This window comes from Rhinolophus sinicus, linkage group LG02, assembly GCF_036562045.2.
Source record: "Rhinolophus sinicus isolate RSC01 linkage group LG02, ASM3656204v1, whole genome shotgun sequence".
In the NCBI taxonomy this organism is placed as follows: domain Eukaryota; kingdom Metazoa; phylum Chordata; class Mammalia; order Chiroptera; family Rhinolophidae; genus Rhinolophus; species Rhinolophus sinicus.
Genome location: NC_133752.1, coordinates 191,584,951 through 191,612,914, shown reverse-complemented (window position 1 = coordinate 191,612,914; position 27,964 = coordinate 191,584,951). Strand labels below are relative to the sequence as shown.

The following is a 27,964-nucleotide window of genomic DNA, read 5'->3' as shown; positions in this document are numbered from 1 at the left end:
CTACACCTTGGGCCAGTGTGGCGGCACCCCAGGGGCCTCCTTGCGCTGCTCAGGAAGGCTGGCTGGCTTAGTAGCCCTCCTAGAATTGCTTCGGCAGCTGCCGGGTGGCCGGATGCCCCACCCCCACCGCCTCTGGGCCTTGAGCCCAGGCCGAAGGCGGATCTGTGGCTGGCACTGCTCCTTTGGTTTGGGGTGGGAACACCACAGGGATTTTAAAAATAAAGGGCCTTGAGACAGTGGCCTGGCCCAGCCGGCCATGGGGCGGGGTGGGGGCCAGACAGGGACAATGGGATGCTGAGGCTTGGGAGCTGTCCACCCACAGGGAGCAGCCAGACCAGGGGAGTCCCATTCTCCCTGCTCCCCAATAGTGTTGCTCTTCCAAGAACATTCCCTCCCCACCTTTCTTAAACATAGGTCTCAAATATTTACTGAGCACCTACTATGTGCTAGTCTTCAGTGACTACAGGGTGGGAACATCCAGCCTCTTTCCCTGAACTGCGCTGCTCTCCCCAAAGCAGCCCCTTTCCTCCTTACCCAATCTCAGGCCAGATTATTTATTGAGTGCCTACTATGCGCCAGGCTTGTTCTGGCCTTTCTCCTTTCGGCCTCTCTGCACTTATACTCTCTTAGGCCTCTCCCCCATCTCAGGCCATTCCTATCTCCCTCTCTCTCCTCTGGCCCAGCTAACAGGAAGCAGCCGGAGAGGTCAAGGGCCGCAGGGCCTCCAGAGCTCAGCATCTGTACACACAGGGGCCTGTCTGCAGGGGGAGGGGGGGACTTCCTGTTTATGAGACTCACAAGGACCCCTGGGGCGGTGCCTTGGACAGCTCTCCCAGCAGCCCCTCTAGTCTAGACCTCAATCCTTCCCAGAGAGGCCCCCACATATCCCTACAGGCCCCAAACAGCTAGCTCAGACCCAGGCCACTGCCCTCCTCCTACGGTGGGGAGGGCAAGAAGGGAGGAGGAGTGAGGAGTCTTTGGAATGGCTAGGAATGTGGGAGTCGAATGTCGAATGTCCGCAGGAAGCATCCATGGCTCCAGGGCCCAGCCCCCCCAAGTCTGGGCACCCTGCCCTGCTTTGATGGGGGAGGGGCTGAGGGAGCTGGGAAGGAGGAGGCCAGACCCCATCCTGCCCCACTGGGGCCACAGAGCTTCAGTTCGAGCTTGACCAGGCTCTGGCAGCCTCAGTCTCATCTCTGGGGAGGGGTGGTAGGCCAGCATCTAACTCTTTCAGCCTTGTTTCTGCACAGTTTCCCTTTGGCCTCCGCCCCTCACTGACTCCATGCCTCACTCAGACCAAGGTGTCACTTCACACCTCAAAGAATCTCTCCAAGTTCAAAGCCCCAGCTGGGTGGGGTGGGGTGGGGTGGGGTGCTGCAGCCGGAGGGGTGGCACTGGCCAAAGCTGTCCCTGGGTAAGCAAACAGCCCTTTCCTCCTCCCTCTCCAGGCAGCCCTGGCCAATCTGTCCAGTTGCCCAACAAATATTGACCAAAGGCCTGAGGGTCAAGGCCAGCTGGAAGAGGCCAGGAAGAGGGAGACCCGCCCTCTCTTGCTCTATCTAACACAGAAGGAGGGGATACCTGTCTTTTGTCTCCTCTCCATACCCACACCACTCAGCTCAGAGTATCTGCAGACAGATCCTTAGGATACAATATCATCAGTGCTTGAGGCAATCATCCCCTAGAGGGCAGTGGTAGCGAGGAGCCAGCTAATACAGAGGAAGCAGTCACGGAGGGCTTCCTGGAGGAGGCCACCCTCTCAACATGGAAGCCTACAATCAGTGAAGATGTTCCAGCCTCAGGAAACACGGTCAAAGCCATGGCATTTCCAGAGAACTGCTAGCGACATGATGGTGCTGGAGAAAGGCACAGGTGAGGGAGCGAGAGATTTGTGGGAGTGGAGGAATGGGGATGGAGGTTGGGGATGAGATCATTTGTCCTCAAAGCCTGCATGGCTCTGGAGTGCCCTCTTTTGCCCTGCGCCAGGAGGCAGAGGGGAGTCAGTTAAAGGAACTACCATGATTCGGTGTGGCTGTGTGGACATGGGGAGAGAAAGGGCCTGGGGACTGGGACAGGGGCTCTGGCCTCTAGCTTTGCAAAACTGCCCAGACTGCAGGCTTTCCAGCTCCTGAGAGGCCTGCTCCGGGCTGGAGCATCTGAGTACTTCCCCGAGACTCTGGGGCTGCTTGCACAGGCCATCCTATAGTGGTGAATCGAATCCTGGCTCTGCCAAGTTCCAGCTATGTGACCTTGGGCAAGTTATTAACTTCCCTGGCCTGTTTCCACCTATAAAATGGGGCTAAAGACAGGACCTGCTTACGAGGGTTGTTGTGGATGGAATTACTTTAGCAAAGCACCTGGCACTCGTGAGTACTTACTCCAGTGAGCAAGTATTATTAGTAATTGGGGAAAAAAGAAAGTTGGTTTTCCCCCAAGGACATGCTGACAGGTGGGTGGAAGGTGTGTTACCAGAAGAGTCTTCCAAAAAAGACTTGATACTCAGCTACTGGGATTCCCAGACTTGCCTCATCCAAGGGACCCCCTGGACTCTTGTTAAAAATATCAGCTTCCCACCCCCACACTCTGTCCTGGCAGGTCTGGGTGGGGGTGGGACAGGCTTCAGGACTTATAAGGAAGCTCCAGGCCTGAGCCTTCTAGAGACAGGTGTGGGGAACATTCCTCTCTGATGACAACAAGGATTCACTCCAAATGCTTCCTCCTTGGGAAACAATTCCTTCAAAATACCCTTCTAAAAAGCTGTTCTTTATTGAGCATGTGCTGCCTGCTCTAAGCTCTTTCTGTGTTAACCCCTAGGATTCTTACAACAATGTTATGACGTGTAGGTACTTAGAATTTCTCTCATCTTACTGATGGGGAAACAGTTCTACAGAAGCTAAGAAGCTTGCCCAAGGTCTCAATAACCCTGTGACCTGTCAGGAGTCAACTTGGTATTTGAACCTGGAGTCAACTTGGTATTTGAACCTGGACATGGGGCCCTTAACCATGAAGTTGTAATTTTCTCACCTGCCTCTAGCCCCTGGGACACTGGATAAGATGCCTCAGGTGGCTTGGAGTAGGAGCTGGAAATTCATACTTATCACTCTTTGTCCTTAAGGTTGTGACTCTTGAATCAAGAAATGGCCAATGGCCGGTCGTGCTTTAAACCCTCTTGGGAGGCAGAAAGCCGATTCAATTTCCTGTGTCCAACTTACTTCCTACAGGTGGTCTCCTGTAGTTTCTGCTCCCTGAGCTGGTTTCCCTGCCTCTAAAATGGGGACGCGGCACCTCCCTTGGTGTCGTCAGTGAGTTGCTGAGACCAGGATTTGGGAACTGTTCTGATTGCAGGTTCTTTGGGACATAGGAGTGGCAGGGGTTGGGGGTGGGGAGGGAGGAAAGTCTAGGAGTTGCTCAAACTCACCTGTATCCACGGCTAGGCCCTTTTCCAGCTAGTGTCACAGAGACTCCAGAGGCTGGGACGGTCACACAGTGATGGTAAAGTTGGGGATGGCAGGAGTAAGGGAGTTTGATGGGGAGCTGGCTGCTCCCTTCCAGCCTTGTACCCTAACACGCCCTGGCTGGTGGCTGCTAGTGATTCACCAGCTTTAAGCCCGAGTTTCGTCTGAAATCAGGAAACGGGACACTAGAGAGCCTGGGGCATTTTCTGGAGAGCCCAGCGCCCTCCCAGAAACCCGGGGGAGGGGCTACGAGGGGGGAGAGTGGAAGGGAGAAGGCAAAAAGTCTGGCTCCAGAAAATTTGCATCATTCATTATTATCTTTGAGGAGAATTAGAAATCCCCAGGACCTAACAGCCCTGGAAACCATTCACTCATTCATTCTAGTTTATTGAACCCCTTACATGTGTCAGTCGCCGTAGACCTAGAGAAGTAAAGTGAAGTTTTCCAGGAGCTTCCTGGTGGGGAGACCACTATGTAATCATGTTTATAAAATTCAGAATCTATGGAGAAGAGATAGATTAAGTTGGGGTTGCAGCACGGATAAGGGGAGGTTTCAACTGTTGAGTTCCACAGTTCTGAGGCCCCTCCCTACCAGGAGGAATGACAATGCAGGTGGGGTTCAGATCCTCGTGCCACTTCTGAAGGGCTCTTCTCCCTTCTAGGCCTGATTTTCCCACCTGTGAACTGGACACAGGCATGGTGCCTTTCTCCTGGGAGTCTTAATTCAAAGGGTTAACACACGTAAAGCACTTAGAACAGCACCTGGTGTGTGGTCAGCCTGGTGACATTTTAGCTGTTGTCACTTCAATGGTGGGAGCTGCAGGGGGGCTGCCTGGCAGACAGGGAGAGGGCATCCAGGTGAAGGGCACTGCCTACGCAAAGGCCCAGAGTAGGCAGCACATGGGGGTGTTGGATCTCGGTGGGGTGCAGGGAGAGGTGGGAAGGGGCATTTGAAATACTGTCACTCCTTTTGGACTTTCTCCTCAGGGCACAGGGAGCTATGGAAGGCTTGTGAGCAGGCGTCACATGAGAGATCTGAGTACCGAGTGGAAAGACTGGGGCAGGGAGACCAGTGAAGAGATGGCACAGGGGTCCTGGTGAGATAGTGAGGCCTGAACTGGGGCATGGAGAGGCCAGGAGATGAGGACTAGTGGGGGGACACTTAGCTGAACCGACAGTGATGAGATGGTGATTGAGTAGGCACAGTGGCTGAGGTGAATGAAGGCGTTCAGGCGTGCTGGGAGCCATTGATTCAGAAGATGCTAATACTATACTTAAAAGAGGCTGTTTAAGACGGGCCTTCAAGGGTGTATAGGAGTTGTCCAGGGCACCCATGAGCAGAGGGCAACCCAGGCAGAGGGCCACCAAAAGCAAACGTTTAGGGGTGTGGAAGAGTCTGTGTTTGGAAAAGCAGTGGGTACGGTGAAGTTTGGGGTTGGGGAGGAAATAGAGGGGTCAGGAATTGGGGGGCCTTGGGTGCCATCCTGTAGGTTACTGGGGGTGGGAGTCAGCAGGCTGAGCAGCAGGAAGAGAATTTAAACATCTGTGTTAGTTTCCTGTGGCTGCTGTAACGAATTGCCACAAACTGGGTGGTTTAAAACAACAGAAATTTATACTCTCACCGTTCTGGAGGCCAGAAGTCTGCCATCAAGAGGTCAGCAGAGCTGCACTCAGTCTTGAGGCTGTAGGGGAAGATCCTTCCTTGTCTCTTCCAGCTTCTGAAGGTTCCAGGTTTTCCTCGGCTGTCGCTGCATCACTCCGGTTTGGTTTGCCTGTTTCCACATGGCCTTCTCAGTGTCGGTGATAAGGACACTTGTCATTGGATTTAGGGCCCACCAGGGATAATCCAGGATGGGTTATCTCAAGATCTGTATTTTAATTACATCTGCAAAGACTTTTTCCAAAGAAGGTCATATTTACAGGTTCCAGATGGACCTATCTTTTCTGGGCCAACAGTCAACACGCTACAAGATCCTAAATTCTAATCCCAAACTCTAATCCAAGATGGAGAACATTTCGCCTTCCCAGTCCTTCTGGGCCTCCCAGACCGTCCAGTCCTGCCACCTTGAGCAGGGACTCCAGGGCTCCGAAGTGTGTGCACCTGTGTGCAGAAGTAGCTCCCTCCCGTCCCCGCGACCTGCGGGGAACGAGCGCCACCGTGCGTCCATCTCGGAGCGGTGCGGACGGAGGCTCCAGCCGAGTCCCCGACCATCGCTTCTGCTCCTCACGGCCTCAGCATGAAGTGGGGGTTATTACCCCCATTTTTTTTCAGACGAGAAAACCCCGCTCAGAGCGACTGTGACATGCCAAAGTGACACAACCTTCCACTCCCTTCTGACTCTGAATCCGCCAGCAAAAACCAAACACATGCAGGGCGATGGGGCGGGACCTGCAGACACCCGTGGGCTGCGCGACTACTCGGGGGTCTGTTTCTCGCTCTGTGAAGGGGGCGGGGTGTACACGAGCCCGCCAGGGGGACCCCTTCCAGTTCTCAGGCTCGGAGAGAAACTCGAAGAACCCAGAGCTCAGCCTTTCGCTCAGTTCCGTGGACCGCGCAGCTTCCGAGTCCTTTCAAACATTGGTTGTTTTTGAATTGTTCAGGTGTTTGTTTTTCTCTTAAACGTTTTCATATGTGTGCACTATTTGGTAATTAAAAAAATATATATTTACTGGGTAAGAACTTTAGGCGGGCCTCCAGTTCCTCTCTGTAAGGCCATAAACTGATGGCAATTTCTCCCACCTTCTTCTAGGGATGAGGTATACAAATACACATCTATACATGTATAATCACCACTACTACCCTCATTTTAAAAAAAAACAGAAGGTGGCATGCAATATACATTTCTGCATTTGCTTTTGTCACTTAATGACGTTTTTGCATTGAATCCATATGATTCCATATAACTTATTTGGGGAGTACAATTTTCTATTGAAACATACCGGAGGTGCCAAAAAATGTATACACATTCTAAGAGATGTTATCTATGCTCAAGCAGGAGTTCGCCGTAATCAGAAGTGTCTGGACGCTGATGGGAACCACTTTGAGCACCTTTTGTAACTGCAGAAATCAAACGTGACCTGTATTCATCTTTTGTTATCGGTATATATTGAGTATTACATTTAATATAGTTTTTTTCTTTCTTAAGATGTGTATACATTTTTTGGCACCCTCTGTATATACACACACAAATCCTAAGTGCATACAGAGTGAACACAGCATGTAGCTAGCACTCAGACAAAGACATAGAACCCAACCAGCCCCTCATGAGCCCCTTGTGCCCCCTTCTAACTCCCCACAAAGGGAACCACTTTGATTTGGATCTGTTTTTGTTCTCTATGGAATCATGTCCTCTTCTCTGTGCAGCTTCTTTCATTCAACATTACGTCTGTGGGATCCATTCGTGTTGTTGCCTGTAATTGCATAGCATTTATTCGCATTGCTGTGTAGTACTCCAGTGTCTGAGTATACCAGACTTTATTTTATCCATTCTACTATTAATGGACGTTTGGGTTGTTTCCAGGTTTTGCCTATTACAAATAGTGTTGCTATGAACGTTCTAGTGCAGTATGTATCTTTTGGTGAAGACGTGTATACATTGCTGTTGGGCATAGTCCATAGAAATAGACTTGCTGGGTCAAAGGTCTGTGTATGTTCTGTTTCAGCAGAAGCTGCCAAAACATCTTCCAAAGTGATGGTAACAATTGACATTCCCACCTGTAAATTCTTATTACTCTACAGCTCACCCACATGTGGTATTGTCTGCTTTTTTTAAGTTAGCCATTCTGGCAGGTGTATAGTGCTATTGCATTGTGATTTTAATTTGTATTTCCCTGATTACTTATGAAGCTGAGCACCTTTTCACATGTTTATTGGCCATTTTGGGTATTCTCATTTATCTGTAAGTCTTTTGCTCATTTTTCTATTGGGGTGTCTGCTTTTTTCATGTTGATTTATAGTTCTTTATATATTCCAAGTAGTTTTTTGCGTATATGTTGCAGATATCCTCTCCCACTTTGTGGGTTGTCTTTGAATTTTTCTAAATGTACTTTTTTGTTGTTGTTGAACATAGTTCTTAATTTTAATATAGTCCAATGTATCTTTTTTATTTAGTGGTTAGTACTTTTGTTTTTGGTTTAAGAAAACTTTGTCTGTTCCAAGGTCATGAAGACATTCTTTGGTGCTTTCTTCTAAGGCAGGGGTGTCCAAACTTCTTTCAACGTTTTTTACCAAGGGCCATATGCGGTAAAACACACAAACAGCCGGGCCACTCACTTGAGGTGAAGTATGTATTGCCTCACCTGGTTTATTTAAGTAAACTAAGTATATTTTTGGAATTTTCTGTGGGCCAATTAACAATGGATTGCAGGCCGCAGTTTTGACACCCCTGTTCTAAGGCTTTATTGTTTTAACCTTTCACATTTGGGTCTGGAATTTATTTCTGTTTATGGTGTGAGGTAGGGATTGTGGTAGGCTGAAAACGGACTCTGAAAAGATGGGCATATCCTAATCCCCGGAGCCTGTGAATGTTACCTTATGTGGTGAAGTATTTGTAGATGTGATTAAGTTAAGGATATTGAGATGGGGAGATTATCCTGGATTTTCTAGTTGGGTCCTAAATAGAACCACATGTGTCCTTATAAAAGGGAGGCAGAAAGAGATTTTACACTCACATACACACTCACCCACCCCCACCCCCATCCTCACACGGAAGCCATATGAAGATGGAACAGAGAGAGATAAGAGATTTGAAGGTGCTGGCCTTGGCAATTAGATTGATACAGTCATTAATCAAGGAATGCCGGCAGCTCCAGAAGCTGGAAGAAGCAATAAACGGATTCTCCTATAGGGCCTCCAGCGGGAGCTTGGCCTTGCTAACACTTTGATTTTGGCCCAGTGATACTGATTTGGGACTTTTGGCCTCCAGAACTGTAAAGGTATGAAGTTCTATTGTTTTAAGCCCCAAGTTTGTGTTAATTATTATTATTTTTTTACTGCAGCACAGGAAGCTATGACAGGGGTCAAGAAACATTAATCCCCCCAATAGTCTATCCAGTTGACCCAGCACCATTTACATAAAAGATCGTCCTTCTCCCACTGCACTGCAGTGTCCCTTTGTCACAGATCAGGTGTGGGTTTGTTTCTGGACTCTATTGTATTCCATTAGTCTGTTTTTCTATTCTTGTACCAACACCACACTGTTTAAATTCCAGTACTTATAATAGTTCTTGATATTGGGTACAGTAAGTTCTCTAGTTTCGTTCTTTATTTTTGTATTTTATATAGATGGCTTTTCCTTTGCATCTCCATATAAATTTTAGGATCAGCTTATTAATTTCAGGGAAAAACCTTTTGGGATTTTGAATGGGACTGCGTTGAATCTGTAACGTAATTAGAGAAGACTTGATATGCTTATAATATTGTCTTCTAGTCCATGAAAATGATATATTCCTCAATTTATTTAGATCTTACTTAATTTCACACGATAATGTTATTAAAAATTTTAAATTAAGATATAATTCATATACGATAAAATTCACTCCTTTAAAAGTGTACAATCTAGTGGTTTTTTAGTATATTTACAAAATTGTACAATCATCACCACTAATTCCAGAATATTTGTATCATCCCCAAAAGAAACCCCAAACCCATTAGCTGTCTTTCCCTGTTCCCCACTCCCTCCAGCCCCTGGCAACCACCAATCTACTTTCTGTGTCTATGGATTTACATATGCTGGACTTTCCATATAAATGAAAGCATACAATATATGTCCTTTTGTGTCTGGCTTCTTCCACTTAGCATAGTGTTTTCAGTTTTCACCCATGTTGTAGCATGTATCAAAACTCCATTTCTTTTTATAGCTGAATAATAGTTCATTGTGTGGATATACACGTTTTGTTCATCCATGTATCCGTTGATGGACATTTGGGTTGTTTCCACTTTGGGGCTTTTACGAATAATGCTGCTATGAACATCATGTGTAAGCTTTTGTGTGGGCATATATTTTCAATTCTCTTGGTTATTTTATACTTAGGAGTGAAATTGCTGGGTCATGTGGCAACTTTATATTTAACTTCTTGAAAAACTGCTAAACTGTTTTCCAAAGCTGCTGCACCATTTTCCTTTCCCACCAGCAATGTGAGAGAGTTCTCATTTCTCCACATCCTGGCCAACACTTATTGTTTGTCACGCTGATTATAACCATCCTAGTGGGTGTGAAATCGGATCTCATTGTGGTTTTTATTTGCATTTTCCCAATGACTACTATACAATAATACTTTGTAGTTTTCAGTTAGAGGACTTGCACACCTTTTAATTTACTTGATACTCTTATAGATGGTTTCATTTTTTTAAAATAGATTTTGTGTGTGTGTGAGCAGTTTTAGGTTCACAACAAAATTGAGTGGAAAGTACAGAAGTTCCCCTGTATCTCCTGCTTCCACACATACCCAGCTTCCCCCACTGTCAACATCCCGTTGTTTCAGTCAATGAAACTACATTCAGTCAATGAAACCCCAAGTCCATAGTTTACATTAGGGTTCACGCTTGGTGGTGTACATTCTATGGGTTTGGACAAATGTGCAATGACATGTACCTACCATTATGGTACCACACAGAATAGTCTCACTGCCCTAAAGTCCTCTCTGTTCATCCTGTTCATCCTGTCCTTCGTCCATCCCCTGGCAATCACCGATCTTTATACCATCTCCATAGTTTTGCCTTTTCCAGAATGTCATATAGTTGGAATCATACAATATGTAGCCTTTTCAGATTGGCTTCTTTGGTTCTTCCATGGTTTGATAGCTCATTTTTTTTTGGCGCTGAATAACACTCCATTGTCTGGATGCACTATAGTTTATTTATCCATTCACTTACTGAAGGACTTCTTTGTGGTCCCATGTTTTGGCAATTATGAATAAAGCTGCTGTAAACATCCCTGTGCAGGGTTTTGTGTGGACTTAAGTTTTCAACTCATATGGGTAAATGCTAAGGAGTGTGATTGCTGGATCATATGGTAAGGTATGCTTACTTTTTTTTTTCTTTTAAAGGTTTTATTGGGGAAGGGGAACAGGACTTTATTGGGGAACAGTGTGTACTTCCAGGACTTTTTTTTCCCAAATCAAGTTGTTGTCCTTTCAATCTTAGTTGTGGAGGGCGCAGCTCAGCTCCAGGTCCAGTTGCTGTTGCTAGTTACAGGGGGCGCTGCCCACCATCCCTTGCAGGAGTTGAACCGGCAACCTTGTGGTTGAGAGGATGCACTCCAACCAACTGAGCCATCCGGGAGGCAGCTCAGCTCAAGGTGCTGTGTTCAATCTTAGTTGCAGGGGGCAGAGCCCACCATCCCTTGCGGGACTCGAGGAATTGAACCGGCAACCTTGTGGTTGAGAGCCCACTGGCCCATGTGGGAATCGAACCGGCAGCCTTCGAAGTTAGGAGCATGGAGCTCTAACCACCTGAGCCACCCGGCCGGCCCCGAGTCTGACAATCTTATCTTTCACTTGGAATATTTGAAGTAATTAAAAAAAAACACTACATCCAATTTAATCAGCAGGAATTGAGTATTTGAAGTAAAACATGAATCAGCTGTTTTACACGTTCCCCTACTTCCCCTCCAACCTACTTTCCAGTTACTATTGTTTATATTATTTTTGCTTTGTTGGAGTTTATGACATTTAAATTATGTTTTTTTCACCGTAACATCTTCACTTGTTTAGTTTTAATTCTCTGTTGAAGTGGATTTGATGCTCACCTCAGTCCTTTCCCACAGCTTCTCCATTTCTGAGTTCATTTATTTAGAGTCGTTTCTTAGTTGGCTGCTGGTCATTGTCAAGTTGTCTTTCAAGAGGGGCTCATATGTGCTTTATGTTATTACTTTTAACAATACGAAATCACCACCATAAAGACACAAACATATAAAATAAAGCAAAACCAAATAAAACCATACCAAGATGCTCTTGTGGGCTCCGCATAGTACATAGTATTTGTTTTCATTTCAGCTCTCCTTTGATCTTAGAAATGGTGGCTCTTAGTGAGATTTCATTCAAAACAGTGGTGGTTTCCACTTCACCTCCAGGAGACTGGCTAAAATTACACTGACCACATCAAGTGCTGGTGAGGATGTGGAACTCACACCCACTACCACCGGTGGGAGTGTAAGATGGTACAAATGTCTGGCAAGGCTGTGTGTCAGATCTGCTGAGGCTGAACATATGAAGGACTGACAATTAAGTTTGCGAACTCATCCTAGAAAAAGTGTACATACCTCATTGCTGAATATCACTATGGTCACCTTCGAAGTACTTCCCTTGGGAAGCTATGCACTGACGCCAGCACCTAGTCCACCCTTCAAAGCAGTTTTGGAACTCTTTTTCTGGAATGGCCATCAGAGCTATCGTCGTATTACCCTTGATGTCCTGAATGTCATCAAAATGTCTTCCTTTCAGTGTTTCCTTTATCTTCAGGTAAAGAAAGAAGTCACTGGGGACCAGAGCAGGTGAGTAGGGAGGGTGTTCCAATACAGTTATTTGTTTACTGGCTATAAACTCCCTTTCAGTGAGTGTGAGCTGAAAAGTGTGAGCTCCCAACAGTGCTGTGTGAGCTGGTGCATTGTTGTGATGCAAGAGCTCCTTCGGGACCATTTTTGCACATACCTTTCTCATGACAAGATATTCAGTTAAGATTTTCCGACTGTTTCTCTATCGATGCTTTACTTGGTCTGCTATGCTTCTCATGGTCAGCTGATGATCTTGACGCACAATTCAATGAATTTTGCAATGTTTTCATCAATTCTGCTTGTTACTGGCCGCCCTGACCTCTCTTCATCAGCGATGTGTTCTCTCCCCTCAGAAAAACATTTAATCCATGTACACTGCCGTTTTCTTCATGGCATTATTCCCATAAACTTGGACTAACATGTCCCTAATTTCACTTCCACTTTTGCCAAGTTTAACAAGAAATTTCATGTGTATTCGTTGCTCTAATTCAAGCTCAGACATTCTCATGACGGTACAAAAAAACATGCAACAACAATGAACGCTACTCAGCAAGACACCGCCACATGTTGACACGAACACAGCTGTGAGACACTGATATACCAAGCTTATGAAACCTTCCCGAGCTGTTTGTACAGGGCTGCCAATGTAAGGGCACGGTGGCAAGTTTGCAAACTTAATTGTCAGACCTTCGTATGCTGACCCTATGACCGAGCAAGCTCAATCTTGGGGACGAATCCAACCCAAAGGGGTATTATATATATTTATCAGAAGATGTGCACGTGACTGTCCATCGCTCCCAAACAGGAATTACCCAAATGCCCATTAAACACAATGGAATACTATTCAGTAACGAGAATGGACAATCTACAAAGACATGTGGAAGAATCTCACTGACATGTGGTGAATGGAAGACTCCAAAGACAGAAGAGCGCACACGGTATGATTCCATTTATGTGAAGAACAAAACCAGGTGACGCTAATCTATGTCGATAGAGGACAGAAGAGCGGCTGCCTCTGGAGGAAGTCCTGACCGGATGCTGGAAGCATCCCGTGTCTTGACCTGGGTGGTGGTCACTTGGGTGTATGTATACATAAGTGAAAATCCATTGAGCTCCCACGGAAGATCTGTGCACCTTACTGTGTTTTAAACCTCAGCAAAACATTTAAAAATCTTTAAGAAAAGGTTTGAGGCATAAGGTCACCTCCACCCAGCACTTGGAGACTGAATCTGACGACACAGGCAGAGCATGCTCTCTGGTTGACACCTTGATCCAGCCTCAGTCACCTGCTGTGACAGAAAAAACTTTCTAAAAATGTCTGACATAGTATTTTCCACTCCACACATGCGCATCCAGAACTTTGCCAGGCCTCCATCAAGAGGTGCAGTCTGTGCCCTGTCATCCTCTTCTCCCCAACCTGGGTGAGCTTGTGGCTGCTTCTGACCAGTAGAGTATGACAGAGGTGACACTGGCTGACTTCCAAGGCCAGGTCATAAGTGCGATGGCTTCCTCTGGCTCCCTTTTGACATGTGCCTTTGAAACCAGCATGTAGGAAGCTGGCTGCCCTGATGACACCATGCTGTAGAGACCACGCAGTGAGACCACAGAAGGACAGAGACAGGTGCCTGAGGAACCCCAGCTGTCCAGCCTCAAGCTGCCCTTTGAGCTCTGCTGACTAATGTCACGTGAGCTTAGGCGAGCCGCCCAAGTGCAGATTCAAGAGTTAAATGAATAGTTGTTTTATGCCACTGTGTTCTGAGGTGATCGATATGCACCAATAGATAACTGGAACACTTGGTAACTTTTCCCAAGGGCTTCCCCCAGGCCCTCTCTATTCCAGTCATGCCAGCTGCACCTGCGTCCACTCTGTTCCCTAAGGCAGTAATGGGCTCCCTTGTTTGTGATGCAGGAATCTGCCCCACCTCCTCCAAGAAGGCTTCCTGTTTGCAGTGTTGGGCAGTGATTAAAAGCAAGTTAATAGTGGGAGATGGTGATAATGGGGGATGCCCTGCATGTTCAGGGGCAGGAGTTACATGGGAAATCTCTGTACTTTCCGTTCAATTTTGTTGTGAACCTAAAACTGCTCTAAAATAAAAAGTTTACTAAAAAACAAAAAGGCAAGCTGATTCCAAAACTAGACCAAGTCTGGGTTCAAATCCCAGATCTCTTACTTCCCAGCTCGATGTCTTCAGGCAAGTTACTTAACTCACAGCCTCAGTCTCCTCATCTGTAAAATGGGGTCATAATAGTGGCTACTTCCCAGGTCTGTTAAAGGGATTAATCTATGGAAAGCACTCAGAATGACCCCAGCTCACAATAAGTACTCAGCCATATTGGCAACTATTATTATTGCCCCAGACCCTGGGGTCCTGTCATCTCTGAGCTCTGGGAGCTAACTGAGTGTGTAAGATGCATTGGAAACCTAATTCATTCGTTCTTATTCTTTCGTTCATTTGTTCTACCCATATCTCTGGGATGCCACCTGTGTACTAGGCACTGGGCTAGGCTCTCGGGGTGCAGCAATGAAGGAGGTGGGCACCATCTTTGCCCTCGGGGGCTTACATTTTATTGAGGATGGAAGCAAACAAATACATCAAAGAGTTGACAGAGTTTCATGGGCGCTTCAAAGGACAAAAATAGGAGGTGGAGACAGAAAAATAGTTGGAGGACAGCGTAACCGCTCTGGGGAGGGGACATCTCTGAGCAGAGACTAGAAGGGGATAGAGGAGCCAGTCTCATGAAAAGCGGAGGGCAAAGCATTCCAGACAAAGGGTGTGGAGCTAGTACTGAGGTCCCTATGGGGTCCAAGTGTTCTGGGACTTCGGCAGGATGAGTGAGGAGGGAGGAGGCTGGGAGGGTGGCAGAATCTGCTAGAGTCACGGGTCTTCGCAGCAGATAGAGCCCTGGCGAATTGCAACAGCCAACACTATACTGGACACCTACCATGGGCAGGGCACTTTATGTGTATGATTTCATTTCATCCTCACAACAGCCCTATCCCACAGGTACTAGTATCCTCCTCATTTTACAGATAGGGAGACTGAGGCACTGAGAGGTGACTTTGAATGCAGGCAGTCTGGCTCCAGAGCCTGTGCCAGACTGCAGGTTCATTTCGTTTAGGCCACGCCCACTGTATGGGTAGGGAAAATGAGGCCCAGAAAGGGGGAGGGGTCAAGTTCCCCAAAGCCTAGTAACAATGAGGGATTTGATCCCGGTTTCCTTGTCCACAGGGAGGCTGCTCATTGTCTCAAGAGTGAATTTAAATCACCAGGTTCCTGGCTGGGACAGGGTAGTGCTGCCTGTGATCTTGGCTTCCTCACTTGTACCTGGGATAGCATCGGGCCTGCCCCCTGGGGTTGCGTGCGATGCAATGAGTTCAGCACCCAACACGGGGTTGAAGTTCCCTCAGTGAAGCCAGTGGGACGATTATTCACCAGCCTGTGGCAGGACCCGCCCACACACCTCATCTCCTCCTCTGGTGGGGTTCTGAGTCATGGGGACTATGGTGAGCAGGGCTGATGGCTACGAATGGTGCAAGTTCCAGCAAGTGAGAGGAATGACGGGCCCTTTGGGAAACCTAAGATTTCCTACCGCTGGGCTTTTTTGCACTGGCTGTTCCTGCAGCCTGGACTGCCCTTCCCTCTCTTGCCTCTCTCTCAGCTTCAGTTTTTGTTTTTTTTAAATTTTATTGGGGCATATTGGGGGACAGTGTGTTTCTCCAGGGCCCATCAGCTCCAACTAGTTGTCCTTCAATCTAGTTGTGGAGGGCCCAGCTCAGTTCCAAGTCCCGTCACCGTTTTCGATCTTAGTTGCAGGGGGCACAGCCCATCATCCCATGCGGGAATTGAAGTGGCAACCTTGTTGTTGAGAACTCAGCTCTAACCAACTGAGCCATCCGGCCGCCCCTCCCTCAACTTCAGTTTTTGATGTCCCTGGGCAGAGTTGAGATTTCCCTCTTCTTACCACTTTAAGCAACTTAACTTAAAGTGGTTGGCCTAGGGCAGGTGTGTGTGAGGGTTTTACACAGGGCTGGGCAGGGCCCTCCCCCCCCATGCTTAGTACAGCATCTATGGTATCCGTCACATGGCTCCACATGTTCTAGCTGTTCTCTCTTCTGAAAAATGGAGATTATAGGAAGACATACCTTGGGGTTTGTTAAGACAATTTAAGAAGCTAATTCTGGAAAACACTTGTACATAGTATGTCCTGGATATAGTATATGATGAGCTCTCAAAACTGTTTGCTATTGTCATTGAAGGCTAATTTTGTTCCAAGCACTTTACATAAAATCATTCATTTAATCACACAACAGCTATTGTCTTCACTTCTCAGTCCCACCCAGGGTCAAGATCTCACTGAAGGGGGCAGGGCTGGGATTTGAACTGTGGTCTGGGTTTGTCTTAGCTGTCGGCAGAGGAAGGCAGCAAGCCAGCGAGCCAGTGGAGCCCCAGTGACTCAGAGCAGACAGGTTCCCCAGCCCGTCCTTTCCTACTGACTCAGCCAGGATGATTTCTCGGGCCTTTCTCTGGAATTCTGGGCTCCAGCTGCATTCCCAGGTGGCCACCACCATTGGGATGCCCTTCTTGGAGAGCTGGTGGGCAGCTCAAGCTTCTATAGTCGCCCTAGGTGGTATCTTGTGTCCCTTTTGGGGTTGCCATCTTTTCTCAGGAGGAGGGTTGGTGGCTTGCCGGGATGGGCATCTCCCTCTGATGACAGAGTAGTGCAGAAGGGGAAACCGAGGCACAGAGAGGACCAGTGATGTGGCCAGGTGGCACAGCCACAGTGAGAGGCCAGGCAGAGAAGCCCCGCTTCAATTCTGGTCCCTTTCTCTATCTTCTCCCAGCCTTCCACAAACCCCAGCCCAGCCTGGATCCCCCAGCCAGAGACCCCCCTGCCCAGCTCATGCTGAGCCCAAGGGCAGGGCAGGCACAAATCTCTCTGTAACTGATCCCAATGGCATGAGCATGAGTCACCATTTCTACTCCCCACTCTCCTCCCCCATACTAAGTCTGCTGGGGGTAGCCATGGGAGAAAGGGAAGGTGGGAACAGAGCCCCAGCCCCCCTTCCTCCGGCCCCTGCAGAGTTCCTACAGAGCATCATGTGATTCTGTAGGATGGCTTCTGCAGGCCATTCCTTCCTCTGCTTCAGGGTACCCTTCTGTCTCTGCTTTGGGGGGTCCCAGTGCCCCATCAGGCCACTGTAGCCTCAGGCCTCAGTTTCTCCAATTTCTGTAAAAGGATGGTATTTTTTTCTGCAGTTTCATTGAGGTATATTGGCATACATTAATAACTTTGTATTAGTTTAAGGTGTGCAACATAATGATTTATGTATATATTGCAAAATGATGCCCACCATAAGTTTAGTTGACATTCATCACCTCATGTAGGTACAAATTGTTTTTTTCTTATGATGAGAACTTTTAGGATTTACTCTCTTAGTAACTTTCAAACACCCAATATTGTTAACTATAGTCACCATGCTGGACTTATTAATCCCCAGAATTTATTAATCTTATAACTGGAAGTTTGTACCTTTTGATCCCCTTCTTCATTTTCCCCACCCCTGGCAACCACCAATCTGTTCTCTGTTTCCGAGTTCATTTTTTTTTTTTTTTAGATTCCACCCATAAGTGAGATTATATACAGTATTTGTCTTTCTCTGTCTGACTTATTTCACGTAGCATAGTGCCCTCAAGGTCCATCCATATTGTCCCAAATGGCAGGATTTCCTTTTATATGGCTGATGTAAAACGGTAGTTTCAGAGACCCTTCCAGCCCAGACTTTTGTGATTGGTTACAACAGACTCCCCAGCTCTCCCTTCCATCCCCAGCCCCATGGAATAAGTCCCAGGGAGGGGACCTAGAGTGTCGCTAGGAGGATACTGAGCAGCGGGCAGGGTAAGAGACATCACAGGGTGAAGTTAATTGAGTGTGTGCTTTAATTTTATTTTCATCTATTTATTTATTTTAATTTTTATTGGGGAATATTGGGGAACAGTGTGTTTTTCCAGGGCCCATCAGCTCCAAGTCGTCCTTCAATCTAGTTGTGGAGGGTGCAGGTCACTGGCCCATGTGGGAATCGAACCAACAACCCTGTTGTTCAGAGCTCATGCTCTAACCAGCTGAGCCATCTGATCGCCCCGAGTGTGTGCTTTTAGACTCTAGCCTGTGCTCAGGCTGGGTGAGAACTTTAGGAACTTGCCCAGGATCATGAAGCACATCTACTGGGATTTGAACCCTGGGCAGTCTGGCTCTGGTGTTGTGCAGCCCATCAAAAGGAATTCTCCCTGATCCCAGATCTGTTCACCAGTCTCCCGTTGGACACCTACTGTGCACTACTCTGCTGGGCGCTACTACCTCTCAGTTGGTGGGACCCAGGCCCTGCTCTTGGTGAAGAGATGGTCAGACGAGGTGCGATCAGCCTGTGGGCCAGGGTTGGGGAGCCCAGGTTCACCGTGCACCCACATTTACAGTCTGGCAGGAGAGAGAAATCAAGGCTCCAGTTCCTGGGATGTGATCAGAGCCAAAGAGGAAGAGAGAAGGGCTCAGGGGCATCCTTGAAGGAGTGAATGAAAAAGTAGATCCCTGCCTCTGTGGGCTTTGTGGCTGGTGTGGGAAAGACTATAATAATACAGTATTACTACCGATAAAAGGGAAAATCAAAGCCTTGACAATGACCTGCATGGCCTTCTGCTTTGTCCCCTGCTCCCTTCTGCCACCTCCTCCTCTTCTGTCCTACCTACCCCATTCCTCATCCTCACTGTTCTTGGAACATTCCAGCCCACTCCTGCTGACCAAGGACATTTCTGTTCTTGGAGTGGAAGCAGCAAGGAACAGGTAAAGAAAGTGAGAAGTGGGGCAATATCTGCTGGAGACAGGCACTGCTGAGGGGTCTGAGCGGGTGCATGGGAACTGTGCAAAGGTGCTCTCCCTGTGTGGATGCTCCTGTCCCCAGGGAGGTGACATTTAATGTGAAACCTGAAGAGCTAGAAGGAGCCTTGCATGCCAGGAACTGAGGCACAAGCGTTTCAGGCAGGGAATAGGCTGGACAAAGACTCTGAGGAGGAAAGCTGACCAGTTCCAGGAACAGAAGGAGGCCAATGCATGAGTGGGGCAGTGGGAGAAGAGGGGTGGGGCAGCTGCCACTTGCATTTTATTCCAATTTGGTGGGAACCCTTTGGAGGGTTTTAAGCAGGAGAGAAAATTGTTCTGTTTTTAAAGCAATCCCTCTGGCTGCAGAGTGGACTGTCACCCAGATCCCTGTGGGTGGATGGGTGTGTGGCTGGACCAGCGGGTTCAGAGGAGGTGGGACGTGGACTGTTGAAACCTGGAAACGTGTTTTGCTATGAAGCAGGAAGAGGACTGATGTCCCTGTGCCCATTTCACAGATGAAGGAAATGCAACTCAGAGACAGTCCCTACACAGGGGGACTATTATGCCCCTTTTACAGATGTAGAAATTGAGAGGGGAAGGCATTTGTCCAAAGAGACATAATTAAGGTCAAATGTAGGTCCCTAGGGCACTTTCTCTGCTTGTAGACTGTCTCCCTCTCTAGGTGTGGCTGGGATTACTCAGCATAGGCTTTTGCAGACAAGGAAATTAAGGCTCCAAAGAACAGCACTCCTGGCAGTGAGCCTGGGATAGGACCCAGGGCCCCTGTCTCTTTGCCTCAGTCCTGGTCTTCCTGGTGTGGCTGTAGAGAGATTAATTGGGCAGAACCCACAAGAGGATAATAATGGAGGTGATGCTTAATTGCACATTTCCACTCTCAGTGCTGTGGATGCTGAGGGACCAGAGGCAGGTGAGGAGGCTCTGCTTTGTGGGGAAGCGGGTGCATCCCCTCCTGCCTCCCACCTGGCTCAATGCCACTGTGGGCAAGTGTGTGTGTGTCTGGGAATGTGTATAACTGTGCATGTAAATGGACATGTGAACGTGGTGCCTGTGGGAACTGCAGCTTCTCCAGGAACGTTGGGCACCTAGGGGCACCCAGCTACCCCTTGCTTGGACCCAATGTCCACCTCACTTCTCTGTCCACTTATCTGCAGCCCCTTGTTTTCTGTGCCTTCTCTTCAGGCCCTGCGTGGGCCTCTGGATGAGAAAATAATTAACCACAGACTCATTTTCCAAGGCTTGCATCCCGTTCTCCTGGCCAAGTTAAAAATATTCACAATGTGCAGGGCTGCTGGTGGGAGGAGTGCAAGAGGCTGAGGGCCTCTGGGGCCACAGAGAGGAAGGGATATGTTGGGAGGGAAGCCTGGCGTGCGCCTGGGCATAGAGCTTGGGAGACTATAAAGGGGAACCGGGGCTGGGCTCTGGACTTATCCCACTGTGGCCTCACTGGGTAAATCTGGGCAATTTCATTGCCCTGTTGGGCCTCTGCTTCCTCCTCTGTGAATTGAGGAATTTGCACTTCCAAAGCATTTCCCCCCTCCTCCCCGATATAAACATGTGATCCCCAAAACAAAAATGAAAAATAGTAACAACTTTTGGGTTAATTAAGTGTGGAAAACAACACCAGGATCAAGTCAAACCAGTTTCTTTATTGCAGAGCTTTTCAGAGCCTTTACTTGTTGAAAACTTTTGTTGTTTGGGATAAAAAACACACGTGAACATAGCATTTAATTCAGACGGTGTGGAAAGAGTTTGGGGAGCTCACAGCTTTTTCCTGTACCAGCTCCGCCCTCTCCTCCCCTTGCTCTCAACAGGCACCCTTGGCATTTCCAGTTCACAGAGCGATGGTATCACAAGTATTAGCAGATATGGGTATAGACTTTATCACGGTAAGTGACCATGAGTTTCCGAAGGGGAAAGGGGAGAGTATGCACGCAGCGCTTCTCAAACTTATTTGACTTTGACCCACTCCCAAGCATTTCTGGGTCCAGCATCTGGAAGAATATTCTCTGGGAAATGCGGGGAATCCTCAGTTCCCATGTTCTCTGATGAGACTTTATGTAGGTGGGGAGTTAGCAGAGGTCTGAGCAGACTCCCTTCTCGGAGAAGGTAGCCATGACCTCTGACCTTTCCTGTCCACGCAGGGGTTCCCCTGAAGCTTGAGGGAAGGTGCCAGAGCTGGCAGTCTGCCTGGGGATACTGAGGCCCAAAAGATCAAGCACTGCCCAGGTCAGGAGCAGGTCAGAGGGCCGGCTAGGATCTGGATGGAGTGCTCCCAGGCAGTGCTCCCACACAGAGGGCCCCAGTGGCCTCACAGCTGATTAGGGGCATAGAAGTGTTTTGGACAGGGGACAGCTCTGAGAGACCTGTGGGGAGTTCTCTGAAGCACGGGAGCTCTCGTCTCACACTTGAGTCGTTTCCTAGGAAATGGAGCAGATAGAATTGTGACCCAGTGTGTGGCATACATATGCACAGGGTGGGTGTGATGTATGGGTTGTGTAGGACCACTGTGCTGAGGGAGCTCTGGGTGTGATGCTGTGTTCTGGCGTGTCACCGTGTGCTGGTGGGACACTGCTTGCTTGACTGACCTGTGCGCAGTGCTGAGGTCAGTGCCAGGTGTGAGCGGGAGGCGGTGGGGTGTGTGTGCTGTGGGCGTGGGGAGCCACGTCGTGTGACCGGGAAGGTGTGTCGCAGTGTGCGGGAGAGAGTGTGAGCTTGCGTGTCCCAGCCCGCCCCGCCCCGAGGCCGGGCAGGTGTGGGCGGGCCGAGCGGACCCCGCCAAGCTCGGGCTTGGAGAGCCGGCGGGAAACAGGAAGCAGGGGGAGGGAGGCGCGGCCGGACGGCGGGGAGGCAGGGCGTGCGGGCGGACGTGCGGGTGGCTGACCGGCCGGACGCTCGGGCCTGGCCGGGGCGACGATGTGGGGAGGCCCGGGCAGCCCCCGCGGCCGCGGGGACGGGGGCGGAGTCGGGGGCGCAGCGGACAATGCTCCGCTGCGCCGGCGGAGCCGCCGCCCAAGCGCAGAGCCTGGAGCCCGCGGCGGCTGCGGCGTGCGGGCTAAGTCGGGTGAGCGGTGGCCACGCACCACGGGGCCGACAGGGCGCGGGGAAGGGGCGCTGGGAACACCCGGCGGGCGGTGGGGCGGGTGACGTCCGGTGGTGGGATCGGCCGGCGCCCCCAGCCCTGGGGCACCTCGCTGACTACCCGCGTCTCTGGCCCGCAGACCCGGAGGACGCAGCCATGCCGGGCGGGGTCGAGGCAGGGGAGGCAGAAGAGGAGGCTGGGGCTGGTTCAGGGTCCGAGGCAGAGGAGGACGCTCTGTGGGAGCGGATCGAGGGCGTCCGGCACCGGCTGACGCGCACCCTCAACCCGGCCAAGCTCACACCGTATCTGCGCCAGTGCCGGGTCATCGACGAACAGGACGAGGAAGAGGTGCTGAGCACTTACCGCTTCCCGTGCCGTGTCAACCGCACCGGTGAGCAGTGGGTCCTCGGGGGTCGGGCCTGAGCGGGCGGTGCCCTGGGTCGCCTCGCACAGCGCCTTGGAGCGCGCAGCCAGGGGGTCTGGTCCCCTGGGCCTCGGTCTCCACATCTGTAGAGTGTGATGGATGGTATGTCCACTATCCTGCCTTCTCCCCCACCACCATTATGACCCAGCGGGTCCGGCATTTGGATTTTGTCTGTTTTGGGGTTTCCCCCCACTTCCTGGGCCCACATTAGAGCAGAAGGTTGGATCTGGTCGCCAGGGCAGGCTAGGCCTAGGACCTCCGGGTCACAGCTGGTGGATTGGGCATCGTCCTGTGCCCTTTGATCTTGGTTCTCTTTGCCCCCTCCCTCTGTGAGCCACTCACTTCTTGGAGAGTCATGTTCCCCCAAGTGCTCAAGACCCACCAAAGGGATGAGGCAAAGGGATGAGGGTCTAATGGACTTTAAGCTTGGCCAATGGGAGAAATATTTTACATTGCATTTGGGGATAGAGGGGGCTTCTCTGTGTCATTGAAAAGGCAGGCAACATTTTCTGGCCTTGAGCTGTGTTTGTGTGTAGTGGGTAGGCAGAAGGTTGGGGCGCTGTTGAAGCACAGGGGCCATGGTGGGGATCCTGGCTGTTCTGGCTGTGGCAGACAGGATCTGCCCCTGATGTGTAGAGGCAGGTCTCTGTGTGTCAATGGCTTAATTATCTGGGGAACTTGGGCCCTAGAACACAGTGGGGGGAGGAAGCGGCTAGGCATTGGGGTAATTCCTCACCTTGAACCCTGGACACCCTTCCGCCACTCCGCAGGGCGTCTGATGGACATCTTGCGCTGCCGTGGCAAGAGGGGCTATGAGGCCTTTCTGGAAGCCCTGGAGTTCTACTATCCCGAGCTCTTCACACTGCTCACGGGCCAAGAGCCTGCCCAGCGCTGTTCCATGATCCTTGGTGAGTGGATCCACAGTAGGTGCCATACCTCGGACACCAGTGCAGATGTTCCTTGCCCCATTCCTGTCAGGGAAGCACTCCCATTATCCCTGTTGACCAGATAGAGAGACTGAGGCACAGAGAGATCTGAAGCAGTTTACCCACGGTTCCACAGCAGCCTGAGTGTGGGGCTGGGATACTAGTCCAGTTAGTCTGAATTTGGAGCAACACACTCAACAAGGGGAAAGAGCTCTTTCACCCTAAAATTGTTTTCAGACATATATGTGTCAGGCAGGCATGAGTTTACAGTGTCTTATGTAAAAATTACAAACACTCCAGGCGACTTGAGAATAAAAAGGAGAGATCTGCTCTGTGGGTAAAAGTTTGGTAAGTCTCCCTTTTCTTTGCATTTGTGCACACACACACTCACACTCACACTCACGCACACACGCGGGATCATCCTACCTGTGTTGCTCCGTATTTCACTTTTTCTCAGAACTGATTTTTGTGATTTTCCCACATCTGTTATACTTGTTTTAAATGACTGCATAGTGTTCATTAGTGATGTTGTGCGTAAGTCATTTAACTGGCCCCCTGTTGATGGACGCCTCGGTTGTTTCTAGTTTTGTAAGATTACAAATGGTGCTGGAAACATACTTGTGTGTACATCTGTGTGCCAATGTGTATCTTAGGAAGAGAGGTTGTGAGAAGTAAAATTTCTCCAAGAGTATGTGTATTTTAAATGTGAAATCAACATACATCCCATCAGCAGTGTATGCGTGTCCATTTCGCTGGACCCTCGTACCTCCTGGGGATCATTTAAAAATATTTTTGCCAGTTTGGTATGTCAAAGGTAACATTATTTTAAGTTTGTACTTTATTGAGAGATGTAGTTCACAGCTTACTAGTTAGTAAACCTTGGGCAAATGACTTGACCTTTCTGTGTCTCAGTTTTTCTGTCTTTAAGGTGGATATAATAGTACCTGTCTTAAGTGTTGTCATGAAGATTAAATGAATGAATATATATATGTGTATATATCCCAAAGAATAAGTCAAATGTTAGTGGCTATTATTATTATTATTGCTGGGGACTTTGAGCATATTTTCCTATGTTTGTTAGCCATTTTTATTTTGGGAATTACCTACTGATAGTTTTTACCCATATTTTTATTTTGTTGTTTTCCTTTCTTATTGATTTGTAAAAGCTCTTTATATATAGTAGCTCTGAATCTTTTGTTACATTTTTCTTCTGCTCTGTTGCCTGTCTTTTAATTTTATTTGTTACATCTTTCATCATTCAGAAATTTAAACATTTTTATATGGATTTGTCCATCTTTTATAGCTCCCAAATTTCGTGCCTTATTGAGGAAGGCCTTCCTTTCCCCCAAATTATAAAAATATATTCCAGTATTTCCTTCTAGTGTTTTTATGGTGTGGGTTTTTCTGTGTGGTTTGCTGGATTTTATTTGCCTGACTTGACTTTTCTGTCCCCTGTCCCCGGCAGATGAGGAGGGGCCTGAGGGCCTGACCCAGTTTCTGATGACGGAGGTGCGGCGGCTGCGGGAGGCTCGAAAGAGCCAGCTGCAGCGGGAGCAGCAGCTGCAGGCTCGAGGCCGGGTGCTAGAGGAGGAGCGGGCAGGGCTGGAGCAGCGGCTGCGGGAGCAGCAGCAGGCTCAGGAGCGCTGCCAGCGGCTGCGGGAGGACTGGGAGGCGAGCAGCCTGGAGCTGCTTCGGCTCAAGGACGAGAATTACATGATCGCCATGCGCCTGGCACAGCTCAGTGAGGAGAAGAACTCAGCCGTGCTGCGTAGCCGTGACCTGCAGCTGGCGGTAGGCCCTGGGAGATGGTTGAGGTAGAGTGGGGAAGGGGCGACCTTTGCAAAAAAAAAGAGATGGTGATATGGTAGCCAGCTCGTGTCCCAGAGCCACCATCTGCCAACTGTTGGACTGTGGGCAAGTCCTTTCACAGCCCTGTGCCTCAGTTTTCTCATCTGCATTGTGGAGGTGTGGATGGCACTTATTTCATTGAGTTATGATTGTGGTTCTCAACTGGGAGTAAATTCCACCCCTGGAAATATTTGACCATGCCTGGAAACATTTTTGGTTGTTACCGCTAGGAGTGTGCTATTGGCATCTAGTGGGTACGGGGCCAGGGATATTGCTAAACATTCTGCAGTGCACAGGACAGCCCCCCCACAACCAAGAATGATCAGGCCCCAAATGTCAGTAAGTGCTGAGGTGGGGAAACCTCGGGTTACGAGATTACACAAGTTTAAGACGTGTAGGGCTTGGCACAGAGTTAGTGCTCCAAACCTATATCACCATTAGCGTGTTGTTAGTATTAGTATTATTAAGTGATGCTGTGTGCCACTCAGGTTACATGCATACGTCACATGATCCCAGGAAGGCACCATGCACAGGGTCTGAAACCCAGGCCCTGAGGCTTAGATTGTAAAGGACTTGCTCATCACGAAGCCAGGAAATGGAACAGCCTGGATTTTAACCAGGTCTGCTTGGCACCAGTGCTGGTCTCCGCCCCATGATGCTTTTCTGCCTGCTTGCGTCCAGGTGAAATCTCACCCAGTCCTCTCCAGCAGGGAGTGAGGCCAGAAAGCCGAGTCTTGCTTTCTCTGTGTCTTGTTGGTAGTTAGCATGGGGATAAAAGTGGTATTTGACTTCCCTAGGGAATTGTTTCAAGGATTCAACGAGCTAATGCTTGTCAGAGATTTAACAGTGCCAATCGCACATAGTAGGCTCTCTCCAGCAATACTGTGCCAGGTTCCACGGGGTATTCTGACCGTGGGATTTGAAATCTCCTGACCCATGAGGTTCCGCTAAGGCTGTGGCGTTGCAGGCTGTGATGGGTGCCCGTGGGAGGTTGCCGGTGTGAGTGCAACAGTGTGCAGGAGCCTGCGGCTGTGCATGCTGGGAGGTTGATGTTTGGGGAAGTGAGTCCTGAACGGGGGTGTGGAGGCCACAGGTTGAAGGGCCCAGGCTGCCAGGCCTGCTGGGGGGTGTAGGAAGCTAATGTGTGGGTGTGAGGTGACAAGGAGACTGTCCTCTAAGGGCCTGCTTGGTGTTCGGCGCGAGATGGGGCTGTCTGAGGCCCAAAGACTGGCTGCAGATTGAGTGAAGGGTGGCACGGGCAAGGATTCCCTCTCTGAGCCTCAGTTTCCTCGTCATCCTGGAAGCAGGAGGTCATGGGTCAGGATGATATAAACAATGAAACAGCGCCTATGAGCCAGGCACGGTATTCACTGCATACCACGTACCAACTCCTTGAATTTTCCAGCAACTCTATTGGGACAGGGGTGGGGCCGTCATTGTCCCCATTTATGGATGAGGAAACTGAGGCACAGAGAGGTTGGTTACAGCACTTTGCCAGGGTCCCAAAATTGAGAATTTCTGATTTGCACTGCTGGGCTGGGGTGGGGTGGGTGGCAGGTGGGGAGAGCTGGGGTCCTCCCTCTTTTTCTGAAATGGACATGAGACTTGCTATGAAAATTGAAAGAAAGGGTCCTGCTACTCAGAGAGGACAGCATGAGGGCCACCAGCCCAAGAGTGTTGGGAGCAGCTGTGGCCAGCCTCGCTTGTCTCACCTTTGGGTTGGGTATGTTTATGAGTTGGGTACCCTGAAGTGGCAGATATACTTGTGTGACTGGGGGGGTGTCCTCTGTGTGTGTATGTACAGCCGTCTGGGATCTCCTGGGGGGGGTAGAGGGATGAAGAAGAGGGATTAGAAGTACCTCTATATCTCCAGATGAGATGCAGGCACTCATACTATGGCCACCTGGGAGTATAGTATGACCACTAGGCAGAGAATGGCTGCTTTTTCCCAGTTTAAGGGTAGAGAGTAAGGGGTGAAATTCAATTAATAGGTAAGTTTTTCTTTAAGTGTAGCTACTGTAAATTTGCCTAAATTTTTGGAGCTTTTTGCCACAAAATTAACAAAGGCATTGCAGATGGAAATAAACAGCTGCTGATGGCACCTGCCTTAGCAGCTTGGGCTTCCTTCCCCCATGGACAGGTGTGTGTGGTGGCTGTGATTTAATACTGTGTTTTATAAGGTGTGAATTTAATGAGCTGTTATTTCTAACTAACATAAACTTAAGGAACCAACGCTGTAATTTTGTGCTAAGTGAGTTTGTACACCAGGATTAAATGCATCCGTATTTCCTGGCACTCAGTGAAGACTCCCAGGTGCCCTGTCCCCTGAGCTCATCGGGGAGCTTACTGGCCAAGGGTCAGGCAGAAGGCTGTGGTGTGTGGCTGCGGTTTGCTGGAGAGGGTGTGACCACGCTTGCCCTTGTAACTAGCTGTCTTTCTCCGGCAGTTCACAAAGCATGTTTTGTGAGGGGAAAGGAATGTGAGAGTCATGAATTTCTTTCTGAGTCCTTTGCGGAGGAGGAGGAGTATCGTGGAATTGCCTGACCTAGCCTCCAGGCCCGTGTGTGTGTGTGTGTGTGTGTGTGTGTGTGTGTGTGTGTGTGTGTGTGTGTGTTGTCATTCAAGGTTGGGGGGGGCGGGGCTGCAAGTCATTTTCCAAGAGAGGCCAGGGTACTCCTAGGACACCAGATGTTGTCATGCCTGAGGGTAGCACCAGAGGTCATTGTGCCCTTTTTCCAACAATGACTTCATTTTGTGGCCTGCCATCTACTGCTACTCTTGTCACTGTCTAGCCACCTCAGACTCCACATGAATTTGGAAAATAATGCTGGCTGAGTACACTCATA

At 49.1% G+C, this 27,964-nt stretch overlaps 1 protein-coding gene across 11 annotated transcripts in view; it reads left to right on the top strand.

Annotated features, from left to right (window-relative positions):
* The first annotated feature begins 1,670 nt into the window (after positions 1-1,670).
* CARD10 (caspase recruitment domain family member 10) overlaps positions 1,671-27,964 on the top strand; it is a 45,265-nt gene continuing 18,971 nt past the window's right edge. For 5 of the 11 annotated variants that reach the window (XM_019752997.2, XM_074326375.1, XM_074326369.1 and 2 more), the window contains exons 1-5: positions 1,672-1,872; positions 20,653-20,727; positions 22,060-22,311; positions 23,115-23,252; positions 24,736-25,061. In XM_019752997.2, coding sequence (XP_019608556.2) covers positions 1,788-1,872; positions 20,653-20,727; positions 22,060-22,311; positions 23,115-23,252; positions 24,736-25,061 — 876 coding nt within the window. In that variant the 5' untranslated portion in view covers positions 1,672-1,787. Of the gene's footprint in view, positions 1,873-20,652; positions 20,728-21,680; positions 21,903-22,059; positions 22,312-23,114; positions 23,253-24,735; positions 25,062-27,964 lie in introns of those variants that run through there. The other 6 variants (XM_074326376.1, XM_074326368.1, XM_074326370.1 and 3 more) reach the window with 5 other exon arrangements.